This window comes from Ruditapes philippinarum, unplaced genomic scaffold (assembly GCF_026571515.1).
Source record: "Ruditapes philippinarum isolate M1 unplaced genomic scaffold, ASM2657151v2 ctg2262_1_1_1_1, whole genome shotgun sequence".
NCBI classification, from domain to species: Eukaryota; Metazoa; Mollusca; class Bivalvia; order Venerida; family Veneridae; genus Ruditapes; species Ruditapes philippinarum.
Genome location: NW_026867198.1, coordinates 16,094 through 35,692, shown reverse-complemented (window position 1 = coordinate 35,692; position 19,599 = coordinate 16,094). Strand labels below are relative to the sequence as shown.

Sequence of the window (19,599 nt, the reverse complement as noted above, 5' to 3'; positions counted from 1 at the left end):
TACCTTTTTTCTTTTTGGATACCATACTCCTTACAATTGCTAATGGACTGTTCCAAATTCAACTCCGGGCAAATCCATTGCCAAAATTTTAACATGGGTTAGTGTTTCTGTAAAATGTAATGACAGTTTTAGGTACGAGTTGTTGGACTTACCTGCATATAAGCATCGAGTGGATCAACTTCATTATCATCGTCAGTTTTTGTCTCATCGTCCTCATTTTCCTCATCATCATCATCCTCATCTTCAAGACTCCATTTCTTGGACGGTGGAGCTATATTGATTGGCAAAAGCTCCTTTGTCTTGTTTTTCTCAGCTCGCCATTTTTCTATTCTTTCCCGTCGCTTTTGCATTTCCATTTCAAGTCTTTTCTGTTCCTCTTCCTGATAAAAAGTCAAGACCATTAGTTAACACGAATGTTTCATTGCTAGCTGTTGAGTATATGGCCATTACTTCCCCCAAAAACGAAGAAGATAAAATAATACACATATCTGGCATAATGTCTTTTGTTATCAGTAACTTTGTTACCTTTTATTAACCTAAATACATGTACATTATAAGTACAAGTACAAAATATCAGACTTTATCTTAATACCAATTTTTATAAGCCATTTGCAAAATTTAAGACCATTCACTCACTCTGTTCTTCCAGATTGATTTCTTATATTGTCTAAGTATAAAATGACTCAAATGGGGTAAATAACAACACAAAAACTTGATTCTCAAATAAGTTCTGAGTATATTTCTTAAATATCTTTTGCATGTTTTTAAGTGCCCCAGGTGAACTATATAAGAAATATATTTATAGTTTTAGGCCTTTGTACCAGTGTTGTGCTCCTTCACTCTTACAAGTTCTACATTATAAATAAAAATAACAGCAAATGAATGTAAAATGTAAAATTTATACAAGGTGAATAATTATATAATGTAACGTTTTATAACAGAAGTTTCTTGTTTATGAAATTTTTTTTTTTGATAAAAGTTAGATAAAGTTATAAGTAAAAAAGATACTAACCTTATCAAGAGGTTCATCTTTGACTCTTATAGCTCCTTCACCATACCTTGATGGTGATTTACTCTTTGATCTATCTTTAGAACCCCTTTTCCTGAAATATTCATAAATTAGAATTATATTTTAAAGAAAATTACATCTTTTATAACTCAAATACATAATCTTGAGAAATTATCAGGGGAAAACAGAATCATGCATGAAACCTTATTTTAAGTTTTTCATAACCACCGACTGCAAACTCTGAGCAGTATGAAAACTTTTTTTAAAAGAAAAATCTGCATATCAAATATGTTTTTTTTCTGTACAGGTCAGAACACTTTCTAGCAGTAAAATGTGAAACCAACAACTACTAATAAACCTTTTAAGTCCTATTTATGTTTTAATCAGGAAAAAGATAATAATTTTAAGTTTGATGGCTTTGTTTTTAATTTTCTATATAACTAATAGAAAAGTTTAACTTAAAGCAAACATGATGGTAAACTGTTTTTTGAATTTGTGAAAAGAAAATAATAAAATTTAATAACAAAGTTCAAGATGACGTTTAAAACAGTTTCTGTAATTGCACAGCTTATACCTTTATATAGATTGTGTATCACCTAATAGGAAAAATAACTCACCTTCTGTCTCTTGACCTTGACCTTCTCTTCTCATCCTTCCTTCTTCTGTCTCTTGACCTAGATCTTTTACGGTCTCTGGACCTTGACCTTTTCCTTTCTCTAGATCTTGACCTTTTCCTTTCACGAGATCTTGAACGTTTTCTCTCTCGTGACTTTGATCTTCTTTCTTTTGACCTTGACCTTCTCCTTTCCTTTGACCTGGATCTTTTTCGCTTCCTGTCTCTTGATTTAGATCTAGATCGTCTTCTATAGGATCTGCATAATTAGAAAAAGTTATATTGCAGATATTCTTTCAAAGCAGTCTTAACAGCTTTAAAACGCACATCTGGTTTTCAAATGGGCAGCATTAGAGTATAAAAGCAATGCATTGCCAATTCAGGGAAATCATTTATGAACTTAAGTAAATGCCATTTAAGAACAGTACAAAACTGATTTGAGAATTTGAGAAAATATTCTTAAATCAGACCAAAGTTTCCAACAGTCATTATCATTCTTTAAACCATTTTATATGTAAGTTTGATTGTATCAAGGAAGACTTATTCTAATGTTGTGAGAAATGGGTCACTCATTTCTTTTGCCACACTAACATTCCTTCTAGTATGCACTGTACTGTAAATGTTACTTGATATATATTTTTGGCAATGAAAATGTTTGTTTTTTTTACAGAAGAACTTGAACTACATGTAGAATATGAAACTTTTATAACTTTTAAAAGTTACCTCCCTAGTTAAATAATTATGACATTTTTCTAAGATTTCATCAGCTTATACTATTTCAAGTTAAATCTACGAGAACAGACAATAGAGGAATTTTGAAATACAAATTTAGATCCTCATCCTTAAATCTTTGTAAACATAAATGAACAAGCAATTATCATAGTATTGCAAGCAATCCATAAGTCCCCTACCGGTTAGAACCCCAGCAACATTCTGATGGGCCATTGGCCATTCAATTTTACAAGTGAATGAATGACATGAATGAACTTAAATCTTTTGAGTTATAAGTTTGTCTATATCATTGTAATGTGTTAAGTTTCCCTGCCTTAAGTAAGGAAATTATTTTTATACAACAGATAATCAAAAGGTCCAATTTTCTCAGGATGAATAAGTAAAACTAATGTTTCAACTTTTCTCTATTTTAAGTAAATTTGTTGGAAAAAATCTTTAAAAGTGATCTCAGGAAACAGTTTTTATGAACAGACAGACAGACAGACATACAAACAGACTGGAGGAGACACTTACGTTATTTTTTTAAAACATCCCTGTTACCAAAATATAACATATTCTAATGCAAAATTCTTGAAGAGGAGATAACTCTTGAAATAAAGATGCTAGATTTATGAACATTGAATTTTCAAATATAGCATTAACTATAATGTATAGTAAGTAACAAAGATGAAAATTAAAAAAAAATATAATGTAGGTGTTGATAATGAATGTTTATTTTGAATTTGAAGAAAATCCATGAAGAAAAAATTAGAAAGTTAAAGAATGAATAAGAAAAATTCAAAGTTTAAGGAGGAGATAATTCTGGAAATATGGATTCTAGATTTATGAACCTTGTCATATTATTAAGATGTGAGATTTTAAAGTAAATCCTATAAGAAATGAAGAAGTTGGAGTAAAAAATACCAATTTCCCGAAAAAAATCTAAGTTCAAGGGGGACATAATTCTGGAAATAGTCTTGCTAGAGTATTTAACCTTCTCACAAATGTTGTGTGATAATAAGAAACATATATATGAAGTTTGAAGTAGATACATTAAGAAATAAAGAAGTTATTTAAAAAGACAACATTTTTTTCATAAAAATTCTAAGTTCAAGGGAGGTAATTCTGATAATTTTTGTGCTAGAGTTGTAAACCTTGTCTTATATGATGTGGTTGATGACAAGCAACTTATATTTAAAGTTTGAAGTAAACACCTTAAGAAATAAAGAACTTATACTGAAAAAGCGTAAATATTCAAATTAGAAATCTTGAAATTCAGACTGCCATCTATCCATATACCAAGTTTCATAAAAATATTTTGAGTACTTTTTGAATTATCACTGGATCCAGTTTATGTGTTAAATTTGCCATATTTTCAGACTATTTGTTGCCATAGCAACCAGAATTTTCAACATAGGAAGAAAAGAATAAGATGTGCATAATCTCTAAACTGCCGTCTACCCATATTTCAAGTTTCATAAAAATATTTTCAGTACTTTTTGAGTTATCACTGGATCCAGTTTATGTGTTAAATTTGCCATATTTTCAGTTATTTGTTGCCATAGCAACCAGAATTTTCAACATAGGAAGAAAAGAAAAAGATGTGCATAATCTCCATACTGCAATTTATCCATATATCAAGATCAGTACTTTTTGCGATAGCGCGGGATCCAGTTTTATGGACGGATGGACTGACAGACAAACCTAAAGTCCCCTCCGGTTGAACCAATAAGGGACTAATAAAAGCAACTACATGTGTATGTACATTTTGATGAATTAAAATTTCAATTATTTTAGACATAAAAGTATCCAACTATGAAACCAACCCAGTATGACTTTAATTTAAAATAATGAAAATAATTCGTCAAAAGCTTGGATGTTTTAGTTTAAATCTGACAATTCAAACTTCACAATTTCCATGTCATTAAATTTATTGGCTGAAAATTCATTAAATTTATAGACTATTCACAAATCTATAAATATGGAAAAATCCTGGATCTGTTTGTGTAATATTACTTATTTACAACTAATAACTGGTTAGATAACTCCTACACCAACTCACAGATTTTTTTTTTTCAATATCTTAATGATCTTTTTGTATATTCAAAATTTTGATCCACCTAAACAAAGTCTGGTTCAAAGATTTTATGACACACAGCAAAAACTATTATTGAAATGGAAACTAAACAAGGTAAATCATTTTTAATGTATCCAAAACATTGTGTTTCTAACCCACTATTGTAGATTAAGCTGACACTTTCATTTTCAAGTCACAAATACATGTGTAGCTTGAAAATCAGCATCAAGCATTTATTTTTTCACTTTAAATGATTTACCTTTTTTGTGGTTGATGTATTAACCATTTTCAAAGGAAAAATTCCAACTCAGCCTCAGATATGGTAGTTTAAGTAATCAGAATGTTTAGTGGCAGTTTTTGTAAACAAAAGTTATGATCAAGTCACATTAAATTTTCCTTCTTTAAAAAAATCATCTTTCCTGCTTCTATAATTACTTGGTTATTTAACAAGTGCTTGTTGTTGAAAAAAAGAGTTCATGGCATATGAGAAAAATACATTGTATCTGGGATGTACTATAACGTATCGTATGTTCCAGATTGTATATATATGAAAATAACATTTATCATTATCAATGTGTTGAACAGTTATATCATCAGTATTCAATTTCACAATAATTATGTGTGTTATGAACAGTTAGGTTGGTGGACAAGTTGTTTAAGATTGATCGTCACACCTCTGAATACAGTTTGACGAATAACAGGTTGATGAGAAATCCACATGGCTGAATAATGATCAGTTTTAAATCAGGTAAGAGTTTGTCAATCTATGGCATTAGTAAGTGAACATTATAACCAAGATAAGTATTTTCACTTCATTCAGTATTTATTTTATAAAATCACAAAAAGGTAAGTTTGACAAATCCAAAATATAATTATTTAGAAAAAGGTTTTCATCGGTAGCCAATATCCGAATACTACTCTACTTTCGTAAGTAAAAGTATCAAATTAGGCAAGGCAAAGAAATAAAAAGTTCAACAGAAAACATTTTTCGATTCAAGTTCCAAATCAAATTATTAAATTGAATAGATTACCTTCCTTCTTTGGCCATATTTATTTTTAACAATACTATAAAAGTGATAATGTGTCGAGTACAAATCGGGTCGAGACGATTTTAGGACGTTACAAACGTCACAACTTTTCGAACTTAAGATAATTCGAACCAAATTAATTTCAACCCGAAATATATGTAAAACTTAAAAAAAAAATATTTTAAATGTATTCTTTGACACAAATTTCAAAAACTTAGGTTTCTTTTTCCAACATTTAAAGACAACTTTTTGATGGGGCTCTTTGTCATAGTTTTAATTGCATTCAATTTAAAACACTTGCAGAACGGTGAATCATCACGTGGTTTGTTACGTCACGTGATTGCTTATCAAGATAAACGAAGCGGCAAATTTGAGAAATATTCACATTTCTTTCATCGTATAAAGACACGCATATATTTGGAGTAAGTCCTTTTAACGAATTAATAACGATTTGCCACACTAACGATTCGCCACAGTTAAATAACGATTCGCCACAGTACACATGTATGATTATAACAATGATTTTTTTAGAAATCAACAAACTTTTTTCTTTTTTAATAATTTGACAATGACAATAATTTAATATTGTTGCTTGATACAAGTAATATAAGGTCAAGGCCCCCATCGCGGATTTTCAATTTATCAAAGTAGACATTATTACCGGCGGCACGAAATATCCAAATATTGCCCAAATAAGATATTAATAATAAAAAAGATATAAAAAAAGGATAGGTTTGTATTTTTTTCTGACTATAGAAATAACAAACTTTTTGTAATTTTGGTAATTAAATATGATTTCACAGATATATAAACAATCTTATATTTAACTCCATGATGTTTTTATGTGTTTGGGACCAGTCTTTACAAATTATCACATTCCACTGCCTTGCTGCGAGCTGTGACTGCTTTAGAACAAATCACACATGGAAATTTTGGTGTCCTTTTTTTGAGCTTTTTTGCGTTAGATAGTTGTGCTGGACCTGGATTTAGTTCTATATCTCCGCAACAAATTAAAGTCAAAACAAACATATATCGATAGCTGAGAGTTGTATGATGTTTATTCAAGTTTTTTATTTTTCGTCCTTCTGGTGCGAAATGACTTCCTCCCAAAGTGACACCTGGTGACATCTGGGGAAAGTATATACATGTACAGTTCTGTGTCGGTCAATCAACTGAAACGATTGAAAGTAAAGTTTAAAATATGAGTATGTAAAAAGGACCCATTTAAAACTGTTGTTCGAGTTAAGTAGAGTCCATGTGCTAGAAACTGAATCATTGTTTATAAAAGTTTACATTTGTCAGATTTAAACAGAATATAATTGATTATAAGTATTATTTCATAAAAAAATAGTTGAACTTTGATTATTTAAATGCTGTTAGGGTCGGTGTAAATTATTTATTGCAAAGGTAAACGCCAATATGAAAGGACCACAATATAGTTATAAATAAAGACTTGTAATATTTGTTGACAAGAAGATATGCCATACCTATTTGGTTGTTTATGTGGCAGAATCAGTTATAATTTCAACCTGTTGTTATACATGAGTTTTGATTACAAATGTCAAAATAAATGATTGAACTGTAAGAGGGTTCTTTATTTATTTTTAGCTCGTTTTTCGGAGAATAGTAGGGCTATCCTTCTCAGCATTGGCATAACACTTTGGTTTAAATTTGCATGCAGCATATCTCATCAACCACTTATGATATTTGTTTAATAATTAACTAAACAGTCTTATTTGAGAGCATAGTAGGAGGTTACTATCCAAGGTTCATAACTCTAGCATGGATTTTGACAGAATTATGGCGTTTTTAACTTAGAAAATTCAGGATTAAAGTTTTGCATGCAACATCAATCTTCAAAACTAAAAAAGGCATTCACTTGAAACTTTTGGATGGGTGGCGGCGCCGAAAAAGTGCTCACTTTTTTTAGCAACATTTCTCAAACGAAAACATGTGTTTGGGGCCCAAATAAGACATTTTTATACTATTTGAGGCCTAAAAGGGGGGGGGGGGGGTCGAAAGTGCGTTGTTTCGCGTATATATGAGGTAAAGGGTTAACAAAAAATGATGAAAAACTTTGGAATCACCCAAAATCTACATTTCCATTTTAACATGTGGTCTTTCACCTAATTTTGGTGAAAAATTGTTGTTTTGTAACATTTATATTTTTTTTAGTTAACCCTTTCCCTCATGAGCATATTGTGAAAAATGGCTGTTTTCACTGAAAAGCCTCCTGTTACAAGTTCAAACTGCTATGAAACTATGAAAAATGCTTCAATACTTATCAAACTTGGCACAAATGTTGATTGGCCCATTGCCTTTGTAACGACGTGCTCAGTCTTAAAGTCTTAAATTTCCTGTTACCATGGCAACTAGGGGACATCTCAAAATTGCTAAAAATCACTATTTTGCCTCGATTTTTTTCCATCAAAATTTATTTCAAAGTGCTGCAACTTCTCAAGGGAATGAGATAGAGTCAAAGGCTTTTCAGAGTTGGTTACACGTTACCTTATGATCGACCTGGGGTCATTTATAGCCTCTCACAAGTCCAAAAATTTTCTTGGCGATGAGGGGCACATCCCCCTTCTGGCAACTTTTGGATGGGGGGCGGCGTCGAAAAAGTGCTCACTTTTTTTAGCAACATTTCTCAAACGAAAACATGTGTTTGGGGCAAAAGTAGGACGTTTTTATACTATTTGAGGCCTTTGTCACGCCCGTTTAACTCACAACGAGTGAAAAATGTCCATCGGTAAAAATGTTGTGAGCAACTTCCGTTCCTCGTTGTGAGCACCCATCTTTGACGTGTGACACGATAAACAAGGTGACTTTTTCATAATTTTTGAAGATTACAGACATTTATGTAAAAATATCGAAACGCAGTTAGCTAGCGATGTGTTTTCCGAGTATGCACATGTAAAGATATTGCCTATTGGTGGACAATTTGATGGAAATACCGTGCGACGCAGTCACTCGGGGTAGCAGGAAAACTGGAGACAACTTCTCTTTGGACCTAATTTAACATTGAAAACGTCGATTCTGGTGACGTTTTGTGCATTCTAACCTAAAACAGATGCCCACAAGTCTTCAGCGTAAATTATTATCTGAAAGTCTTCATAGAAACGAAGATATACCCTTTTTGCTTTAATCCTCGTTGTGAGCACCATAACCTCGTTGTGAGCAAGACAAGCGCAGTGCTTGTCTGGTTTTAATATGTAATTCAAATGGCAAGAATACAATTTTCAATCTACCAAAAGCAATCAAAACGTTTTTGTACAATAGTTTTTCTTTGCAATAGTTCTTCTTTTTTGAAAATTATTCTTCATATTCACAAGTCATCAGATTAACAGGAGAACTAATCAGTGGAAGTAAATCAGCTATTTTATTTCGTATACTCTAGTGTGGCACGAGTGAACATCATGGGGAGTTTATGAATATTTCAACAATTTCACAATCTGTGTGATACACACATACATGTGTTTATCCTGAGCTGAAGACTGACCAAGGTAAGTAGAACAAGAACTATCACGGTAAGTTGACAATGCCTCTGAAGTGGTGCTCTGTCCTTTGATTTATGGACCAGATAGATTATTTGTTTTTGGACAATTAGATCTTCAATGTGAAGGTCATTCAAGGTCAAGGTGAAATAAATATAGGTCTGTTGGAAGGTCTTGTCCAAAGGAGCATTGTGTCCAAATATGAATTAATTCCACTTATAAAGAAGTTATGACCAATGTTAAAGTTTTTGGACGTTCTAGAAGGTCATTTAGGGTACAAGGTAAAAAAATACAGATCAGTTTGAAGGTCTTGCCTAAAGGGTTGTTGTTTCAAAATATGAGTAGAATCCGTATGCTAATAAGGAAGTTATGACCAATTTTTAAGTTTTTGGACAATTTGACCTTCAAGGTGAAAGTCATTCAGGGGTCAAGGTCAAAAGAATATAGGATAGCTGAAAGGCCTTGTCCGAAGATGTGTTGTGCCTAAACATTATGCAAGGACATTATGGCCAATCTTAAATGTTTTTGGACAATTTGACCTTCAAGGTAAAGGCCATTCAGGGGCCAAGGTAAAAAAATACAGGTCCGTAGGAAGGTCTTGTGCTAAGGGATGTTGTGTTCAAATATGAATCAAATCCGTTTACTATTAAGGAAGTTATGGCCAATGTTAAAGTTTTCGGACAGATTGACGGACTGACAGACGGACAGTTCAAAACTAATATGCCTCCCTTTAGGGTATGCACAACGTCTTGCAAAGAAATGCTGCTGTGCAAAAACGTTTTAATTAATGTGGTAGATTGAAAATTATATTTTCACCATCTGAATTACATATGAAAACCATACTCGCACTGCGCTTGTCTTGCTCACAACAAGGTTATGGTGCTCACAACGAGGATTAAAGCAAAAAAGGGTATATCTTCGTTTCTATGAAGACTTTCAGACAATAATTTACGCTGAAGACTTGTGGGCATCTGTTTTAGGTTAGAATGCACAACACGTCACCAGAATGGACGTTTTCAATGTTAAATTAGGTCCAAAGAGAAGTTGTCTCCAGTTTTCCTGCTACCCCGAGTGACTGCGTCGCACGGTATTTCCATCAAATTGTCCACCAACAGGCAATATCTTTACATGTGCATACTCGGAAAACACATCGCTAGCTAACTGCATTTCGATATTTTTACATAAATGTCTGTAATCTTCAAAAATTATGAAAAAGTCACCTTGTTTATCGTGTCACACGTCAAAGATGGGTGCTCACAACGAGGAACGGAAGTTGCTCACAACATTTTTACCGATGGACATTTTTCACTCGTTGTGAGTTAAACGGGCGTGTTTGTGTTATTAAATATCATCATTATCTTTTATCCTTAAAGGCATATAAAGATGTAAAAATGCTTTTACTTTTATTTCCAGAAAGTTTCTTATCTTTGGTGTCCTGTCACAGTTTACATAAGGTTTACATAAGGTAACTTGTTTGCTCTATTGATAAATCATCTTTTGCTTTTTGGCAACTGGTACAATTACAGCAATTAAGTACTTTGTATGTTAGTCAAAATACCACTTTGTTTACAACTTTAATGACAAATTATTTCACATTCAGAGCCACTTACTAAATATATAATGTGATAAGCATCTAATTTACTTAAACATTGTTAAACACATATTTTGTTTTGTTTTTCCAAAGAGGTAAAATTATTCATTTCTAAAGATTAATGTGCCTTTATGCAAACTTATAGTATCTTAAAACATTTAAAATTTATTTGTTTCAAGCTAATTCAGTTTGGCAAGATTATGAATATTGACATGACCTTTTTGTACCTTGTATCCAAAATGCATTTTGGCCTAGAGACCATAATTTATATAAAACATTGAATGAAAGATTTTAAAATTAAGAGGTAAACAAGAGCTATGAATAGAACAACATGCTTGACTTTTCTCAGAGCCTGATAGTATGACAAGATCCTAGATAATGTAGAATTTTCAAAATTCAAAAAGAGACATAATTCTGCCAAATCCATTTTAGAATTATGGGCATTGAATAGTGAACTCCGGATTTTGGGTCTGAAACAAGTGTGTAAAGTTTCAGCCCATTCCCTTCAGTAGTTCTGGAGAAACCAACTTACATGCAAACACTGAACCAAAGTGTGAAAGCAATGTCAATGCCAACACTGATGCCTGGTTAAGTACAATATCTTTCCCAATTCTTTAAATAGTCTAACTAAAAACTGATCAAACAGTATATTAATATAATTACCAGACGGAATAGTTCCTCCTTTATTAGTCTTGTAACTTCTTTCTTTGCCTTCTGTATAGCCATTTCACTAGTAGCTTCAATAGCCAGGTACAGCTTACGTTCCTCTTCTTTCGGTTGTTTCCCCGGGGGGAAATATGTACCCCTTACTGTAATACCAGCCTCAGAATATTCACAGATCTGAGCAAGGGCCTCCTGAAATACATTATCAATAGGGATAATAATAAAATAATGAAAATACCATTCTAGATTCAAAGCTCTATGATTATAAAAATGTAGAATGGAAAAGAAATGAAAAATTAAACCAAACAAAGAAACCCAGCTTATACAAAATTTTGCTTAAGAACAACTTGGTCATACTGGACCAAGATCAAAACTATGTAACTTAACTTTAACTTCGTTAATAAAATCTTTATCTACTGTTTTCCTCTGTATTTTACTAATTACATTGTATATGTAGAAATCATACGAAATTCATTACACTGTATTTCACTTCTTCCATACAATGAGATATGAGATACAACTTTTGTAATATATTTTTATCTACAAGGTATTAATTTCAGCATGCTTTCTGCCATTAGCCATTAAAATTTCATTAAATTTGATTACAAAAATTCATAATTTGGCAACTGGAGTTTGTCCTTGTTTAGCTTGTATAATAACATTTTGTCTGAAAGAAAAAAAACACATTAATTTGGCTTAAAGAAATTACACTCTCCTGTTAAACTTTATAATTCAAAAAAGAAATTAAAAAATGTTCTTGCCGCGGTCCTGGCTCTTGTTTTCAAATTGGTTGCGTTTTTGATATAACATCCAGATAAAACGATATGAGCCGCGTCACGACAAAAGCAATTATTATGATAATTCTTTTCTTGAAATTGCTTTTAGGCTCATTTAGCCATTTGTTAAAGTTTCATTAATTTGGCTAAAAGAACCATTATTATTTGTTGGCTACATATTTTTCTTGCCCATGGCTTTTGTGATAACATTTTGTATAAAATAAGAAATGATTTCAATCAAACATTTTGCTTCATTGCTTCTATTGTTTGGTATTTTTAGCAATGATCGACAGTTTAGGTGGGCCCGTACGTGTAAATAACTTCCTGGCTGCATTGAACCTGAAGCCGATTAGTAACAAAAACCTAAAGACCATGGAGAGACGGGCTGGAAACATTGTTGAACATGTGGCCGACATGTCAACTCGCGAGGCAGCCAAGGATGCCTTCCATCAAGAAATGAAGTAAGATTCAGATAATTGCTTGCATCAACAATTTCTAAATTGTTCATTTACATGGTCAATGAAAATGTGGATATTGAATGATGATTTGCTCTGGGAATGCCAAGCTATATAAATGCTTGTTTTCTTTGTATTGAACTGGATTTTCCCATGAATGATGGTTAGATGAACAGTCTGGCTGTACATTTTAAAAATACTTTTGTGAATGGATGTTAGACTGAACATAACAAAACATTTAAATTTGATAATTGTATAAAAACCATCATAATCAATTAACTATAAAGATGACATTGTCAACACAACAGGCTTACAGGGTTTGAAAAATCCGGGCATTTCGAACCCTGACACATAACATTATAATGTTTTTGTTTACACTCGGTCAAGATAGCATTTATATTTCAGGGAAGTGGCTGAGTCCAAGAGAGCTGCTGACAGGATGGAAGGCCTTATCGAAGATCTTGGTGTATGTCCACTTCCAGATGTCTCCCCTAAACTAAAGTAAGTCTATTTACAGTCATATAGCATTTATAAAGATATCCATTATCATAAGCAGGAGCATAACAGATCTATAATTTATAAATTTTTACAGCTGAGAGTATTTTATTTACAAGTTTACTGTTCATTCCATTCTTATATATAGTTCTCACATAATTTTGCTTATTATTTTTCTTTACTCGCTAGATTGATGTTACAACCTGACAACCAGGTGGATGATGATTGGACTGATATAGATGAGGATAATGATGAAACTGATGATGTGAGACGCTCCTCTGCTTTTAAAAGGTACAAAAAAGAGTGCTAATATTGTAAACTGTCTGTCAAATCATGAAGTGAACCTTACTAAAAAAGACACAGGCCTTTGCAAACTGCTTTGAATTAGAGCAGATGCCAATTAAATCAGCATCTGGACAGGTTCCAAGCCATTCAGACACTATTTCTACCAATTGTTAAGAAAAATGGCAAAAAATACATATACCTGGCAGACAACATTTAGCAGACAACATTTTTTTCCCAACATGTAAAGCGTTAATATTCTGACCCACATTCTGATAAAATAAGGAAAGCTTTTGTCTTTCAAAAATTACTTAGTGGTGTTAATTGTAAAGTGTGGATATTTCTTCTGCATATTACAGGAGACGTTATCAAGTTATAAAACATAAAAAAAACATCCAATGCTGTCTCGGGCACAGAAAACACCATCAAGTCGAGTGTGTCTGGCATCGAAGTTCCCTTGTCACTCTAGAACAGGAATGTCTTGTGCGGTAGATACTGCCTGGCACAAACGTGGCTTTGACAGCTTGACTTGTAAGTAATAAGTTATAAACTAACTTACCAGTTTAATCGCAACACCAGCAGTAGTGAAGAGTGTCTAAACACATACAAAATTTTAAACGTTAAGGCAATTTGCAATCGAAATGTACTGATTAAGTGATCAATGTTTTGATTAAGTGTTTGCTTTGAGAAGACTACCATCTTGGAATGTGAATTCTTATGTAATTTTGTTGTGATTAATGCTTCCAAGGGATCACTTTGTTTCCAGATTTTTTTTTTCATGGTGGGTTCTAATATTTCTTGTTGCTTTTTGTAAATAGATGTTTAAGTTCTCCAACAGAAAGCAAAATGATACACAGATGTCATTAGTTGTTCATATGTAAATTTTACAGCTCACACCTTCTTCATGAGCAAGGCACAGTATGGAAAGAAAGTAGTGAAAGCAGTCGTTAGTCATCGGACATGCGGAGTTTGCAAATGGTGGAAAAGGAATAGACCTTCAGAGATCATCGTTGTGTTCATGATCACACAGGAAGTGTCAGGCTTATGGAAAGTGTATCGGGTGAGCGGGGTGTTTATGAGCTACACAAGGACGGAACCCCTGTGGAAGTGATTGAAGGCGATGGAGATAACACCATGATAGCTCGTCTGAAATCAAAATCAAACATTAGCTTGAAAAAGAAATTTGACAGAAATCATATAGTGAAAAACATTGGAAAGAAGCTATATGCTCTTCAGGCGGACAAAAGCACAAAGCTCAGTAAGTTAGTGATCCTACACATTCAGAAATGTGTGAAGTATATTCTAGCAAAGAATCAAGGTGATCCAAAGGGACTAGAAGAAAATCTTAAAGCTTTAGTACCTCATCAATTCGCAGACCACACAATGTGCCAGCCTCCATGGTGTGGGTACAAGCGTGACCGCAGCGTTAAATACTCGCACAGAAGCCTGCCCTATAAAGGACCGCTGAAGGACGACCACCTTAGATCTCAGCTAGAAAAACTGTTTGAACCAGTTGTGATGAAGGCTCCCCAGCTCGCAGACCTCGGTTCAAGTCAGCAGTGTGAGCACGCCAACAGAGAGGTCACCATGAGGGCTCCAAAGTCCCTTCATTATGGGAATTCAGAATCTTTGGATTTTAGAGTGAAGGCCACAGCAGCATTCATCAATGAAGCGCGTCACTACATTTCAAAGGTACATCTCTTGTTACTGTTTAAGTTTGTTCTGTTTAGTTTGCTTGTTATTTTATTTACAAATGTTAGACCAGTACAGACATAGTTTTGAACAACAATTAAGAAAGTCATAACAACCTTTCATTTGTGGTATAGTAGTTCTGGAGACCCTGTTTCCTTGTTATTAGATGTTTCAGTATTACATATATTTGTGAATTTTTCATGCATAATTTTGGCAAACTTCAACCATCACTCGTCATAAAGTAATAAGCATTGATTTATATTTGAGAAAGAGAAAACAGTCTCTTTCAGATTGTTGAAGCCTTTGAAAAAAAAGAATAATTTTCATGGAAGTGTATTTTGTTGGATGTATTGCCAAAATAATGTTGGAATGTTTGTTTGACGGTTGATTGATGTTAATTGTTTATTGAAGTTTGTTGTTTTTGTTCAGCTGTTCCAGTTCAGCACTTCAATTATTCAAGGAACAAGATGTTGACAGGTGACTATCATAAGGTAAATACTCTATTATCTAGAACTTTGGAAAGATTGTCATTAAATTTTCAGTTATGCTTTGTGCAGATAGGACCTGTATGCCAGTCAGTTTTATGAGACAAACAATCCACAAGATGACTTTTATATAAAGATATAAGCAATTGCTGTTGAAAATGTTGAGTGATAATGAAGAAAAATATTGCTTATATACCACTATGCACCTTGATGGAATGTATTAAGTGTTGGTGTGAAAAGCAAACTTTATTGAATAATGGTGTTACTTTTACAAAAATCATAATGCAATTTTCCTCAACAATAGTAAAGAGTTATGAATAGTTCCCATTTTATCTGAATTATTTTTGCCTGGGTTTATATATAGATCAAGAAAATTCTTTTCTTACAATATCCATGTTTGACTGAATATGTCATTTTAAAGTGTGCTAAATAATCTGATTACTGCTGTCAGGTACACTCCGAGGCAGGTCTTTCCCCTGGTGTCCACAGCCTCAGATATGCAGATAAATGCCAGAAGCATAGGAAGCGTGTCCAGGAAAGATCGGCACTGCCATCGACTAAGCGGCGGCGACTACAACTAAAACAAGAGCGGTCAATAACACAAGGTGCTCAAGAAGCTCTTGAAGGCATGTCCTATCAGTCAGGTAGGTAAAGTGATTTGTGCTGTTTTTTTTTTACTTACAGAACAAACATATGAGCCGTGTAACGACAAAACCAACATAATTGGTTTGCGACCAGCATGGATCCAGATCAGCCTGCGCATCCATGCAGTCTGATCAGGATCCATGCTGTTCGCTTTCCAACACTATTACAAGTAGAGAAACTGATAGCGAACAGCATGGATCCTGATCAGCTGCGCTGATTCTGTCGTGACACGGCTCATATACATGTATTTTGACAAAATACTGTCAGTCTTGCAGGTACTGGTGTTTTCCTTCTTCTTTTCCTTCTTCGAACATCATTATAGGAGCTTGTAACTATAAACCTTACTTAAACAAAGTTTGCAAACTACCTTTTGTTTCCTTTTATAGGTTTTATTCTAATCTATATATTTGTATTTCAGAGATCGGGCATTCAGATGATGCTGACATCCAAAAGCTGCCAGATCCAGTCCCTCGTGGTGACTTCAAACCTATAGTGCTGCCAACAGGACAGCCTACATACATTGCTTTTGACCTGGAGAAAACTGGCCTTAGTAAGTAGACCTGTATTGCGAATTTGTTGATATATATCATGTGAAAACTGTAACACAGTTGCTTTCATTTTAGGTTATCGTCCTTCGATACTAGGTTGAGTGATTAGTCGTCTCTTAAAATATAATTGTAAAAAATATGCAATATATCAGGAATGGTTTATCCTTATTCGGAACAAGCTGAATTAGAATAAGATCTCAGATTATTATAAGAGCACATAAAACAGCTCAAAATTGTTTATTTATTTATAAATAATTGTGTTGTTTGTTTCAGTACACGATGGCCAGATCCCACATATTACCCAGGTTGCTGCCACAGAACCTAAAAGTGGGAAAGGCTTTCAATATGTATGTTCTACCTACATTGCCCAAATATGACAAGGCAAAAGAAGTGACCGGCCTAAGAATGGTGGATCACAAGATGCAGTACAATGGAACTAATGTAGAGGCTTATTCCATATATGAAGCTTTGAAATCATATTGTGATTGGTTAGAAAAATTTCAGAATGTTGTATTGGTTGCGCATAATGGCAGAAGATTTGACTTTCCTGTTTTGTTGACGGCATGTGACAATGTAGGATTGAGGGACAGAATGTGTAAGTGTGTTGCTGGATGCGCGGATTCACTGTCTATATTTAGAAAAGCATACCCAAACAGGAAGTCTTACAAACAGGAAGACCTTGCAAAGGATCTATTGGGAGCTTCATACTGTGCTCATAATGCTTCAGAAGATGTCTCGATTCTTGGTAAACTTATTCACCACTTGGACATATTATCTGTTCATCTGCTGCCACACACATTTTCAGCAAAATCTGTGTACAATTCCCAGTTGTGCAGTCGGGAAAAGCAAAGAATTTGCCGTCACTTAGAGTATTGATTTATAATAGTGTGTGTAAGTTAACTACAGCCAAGAATATTGCTGCATCCGGCTTGAACCTACAACATCTAAGGTGCATCTTTAAGCGCCAAGGCGAAGATGGTCTTCGGAACATTTTCGTGATGAAGAACTGTACATGTGACGGTCAGCCACGAGTAACTAGTACTAAAAGGACATTAGAAACTGTTATCCCTGCCCTTGCACAGTATTTTTCAAGGAATAAGTGTATGACATAGCATTTTTACATGATATCCTTCTGTGTTGCTCCAGATGTGATACTTTGGGAATAATTCAGTTTAGTACACTGGTCGTGCTCTTTCTAAAGTCAGAACAATACGTCGAGATCCATTTCAAGTTGACAATTTTTCCATTTACTCAGTATATACAGTCATTACCATATTTATAGAATGCTTAGAATATAGCTTCATGATAATTAGGTCATTTTAAGAATGTTTGATACTTTTCAAAATGTATTTTGAATTTTACATAAAGAAATGTGTACTGTTAATGAAAAATGGCCAAAATCAGTTTATGGGGTTGTCAAATATAATGCTGTATATTTTACAAACAACATGGTAAATGATGTCTTTCTTTTCTTATTTTTCTCATATGGTATGTTAGATAATTTCTATGTATTTCAATTGGCTGGACCTTGTAAGTAGGTTATAGAAAATTGTTAGAAAAATTGAAGTACAAGTCTACATTTTCACGATTTGGCCATTTTCCGAGTGACAATGGTAACATATTTTTGTTTTCATAAGTTTTATTGCAAATACTGTCACTCAAATGATATTTTATTTTGATAATATAATAAATGTACTACATTTTGGTACCAAATTTTTAATGTTTTTGCAATATCTGTTGAAAATAAGCTCATTTCTATAGTTCAACTCTGGCAAATTTTACACGATCCAGAAAGGGAAAGGCCGAAAACATACACTTGGTCATAATTTTCTTATTAGATGGTAAAAGTCAATGAAAATTTGCAAACATGTCAGGCATGTAGCATAGATTCAATAAATATTAACATTCCATAGACCTTAACGTATATTTGGATGAAAGAAATTTTATAATGGTAAGCCCTGAATAATGTATTATATTTTACTGCTAAATTTCCGAAATAGCTCTATAAAAAATGAAAAAATATTTTTTTTTTGTTGAGAATTTTCATTAATCTTAAATGCCCATTATGACTCAGAAATGTTTTTATCTTTATTTCTCAAAAACATTTTTATTTCTAGGTATACTTTAAAGTTTTCAAAAAAATACTCACTGGCTATTTGCCTGAATCATTTTTTCATCTGCTTTCTAAAGACGTAAAAAATTATTTGTTTCTGAGGCATGATGTGTCTTTTAACATTATAATGTAAGTTTCAGAGGCATGATGTGTCTTTAAACATTATCATGTAAGTTTCAGAGGCATGATGTGTTTTTTTAACATTATCATGTAAGTTTAGGAGGCATGATGTGTCTTTAATAAACATTATAATGTAAGTTTCAGAGGCATGATGTGTCTTTAAACATTATAATGTAAATTCAGAGGCATGATGTGTCTTTAACCATTATCATGTAAGTTTTGCAGGCATGATGTGTCTTTCAACATTATAATGTAAGTTTCAGAGGCATGATGTGTCTTTAACCATTATCATGTAAGTTTCAGAGGCATGATGTGTTTTTTTAACGTTATCATGTAAGTTTAGGAGGCATGATGTGTCTTTAAACATTATAATGTAAGTTTCAGAGGCATGATGTGTCTTTAAACATTATAATGTAAATTCAGAGGAATGATGTGTCTTTAAACATTATCATGTAAATTCAGAGGAATGATGTGTCTTTAAACATTATAATGTAAGTTATTGAGGCATGATGTGTCTTTAAACATTATAATGTAAGTTTTGAAGGCATGATGTGTCTTTAAACATTATCATGTAAATTCAGAGGAATGATGTGTCTTTAAACATTATAATGTAAGTTATTGAGGCATGATGTGTCTTTAAACATTATAATGTAAGTTTTGAAGGCATGATGTGTCTTTTTACATTATCATGTAAAATGGTTACCTTTGATGTGACCTTCCATCTAGCAGTTTGAGGGAAATCGTTTATTTCTAATTCCTCTTCGTATCGTTTGAACGTATCTTGTTCTAATTCCTTATCATT

At 33.1% G+C, this 19,599-nt stretch overlaps 2 protein-coding genes and 1 pseudogene across 2 annotated transcripts in view; 2 read left to right on the top strand and 1 right to left on the bottom strand.

Moving 5' to 3' along the window:
- LOC132735256 (probable ATP-dependent RNA helicase DDX46) overlaps positions 1-5,845 on the bottom strand; it is a 57,672-nt gene extending 51,827 nt beyond the window's left edge. Inside the window, 4 exon segments of the mRNA XM_060722193.1 lie at positions 153-380; positions 1,013-1,103; positions 1,627-1,881; positions 5,442-5,845. Coding sequence (XP_060578176.1) covers positions 153-380; positions 1,013-1,103; positions 1,627-1,881; positions 5,442-5,458 — 591 coding nt within the window. The 5' untranslated portion in view covers positions 5,459-5,845.
- A 6,384-nt stretch (positions 5,846-12,229) lies between these two features.
- On the top strand, positions 12,230-14,242 carry LOC132735255 (uncharacterized). Its single transcript, XM_060722191.1, has 5 exons — positions 12,230-12,423; positions 12,823-12,918; positions 13,102-13,203; positions 13,554-13,725; positions 14,085-14,242. Exons 1-4 carry the CDS (start codon positions 12,245-12,247, stop codon positions 13,684-13,686), a joined length of 510 nt encoding a protein of 169 aa, XP_060578174.1. The 5' UTR covers positions 12,230-12,244; the 3' UTR covers positions 13,687-13,725; positions 14,085-14,242.
- Positions 14,243-14,744: 502 nt separating this feature from the next.
- On the top strand, positions 14,745-17,455 carry LOC132735257 (uncharacterized; annotated as a pseudogene).
- The last annotated feature ends 2,144 nt before the right edge of the window (positions 17,456-19,599 follow it).

Coding starts and splice junctions, on each gene's coding strand:
- LOC132735255 (XM_060722191.1), top strand. CDS start 12,245: ATGATCGACAGTTTAGGTGGGCCCGTACGTGTAAATAACTTCCTGGCT. Junction 12,424..12,822: donor GCCTTCCATCAAGAAATGAA/GTAAGATTCAGA, acceptor TTTATATTTCAG/GGAAGTGGCTGAGTCCAAGA. Junction 12,919..13,101: donor GATGTCTCCCCTAAACTAAA/GTAAGTCTATTT, acceptor TTTACTCGCTAG/ATTGATGTTACAACCTGACA.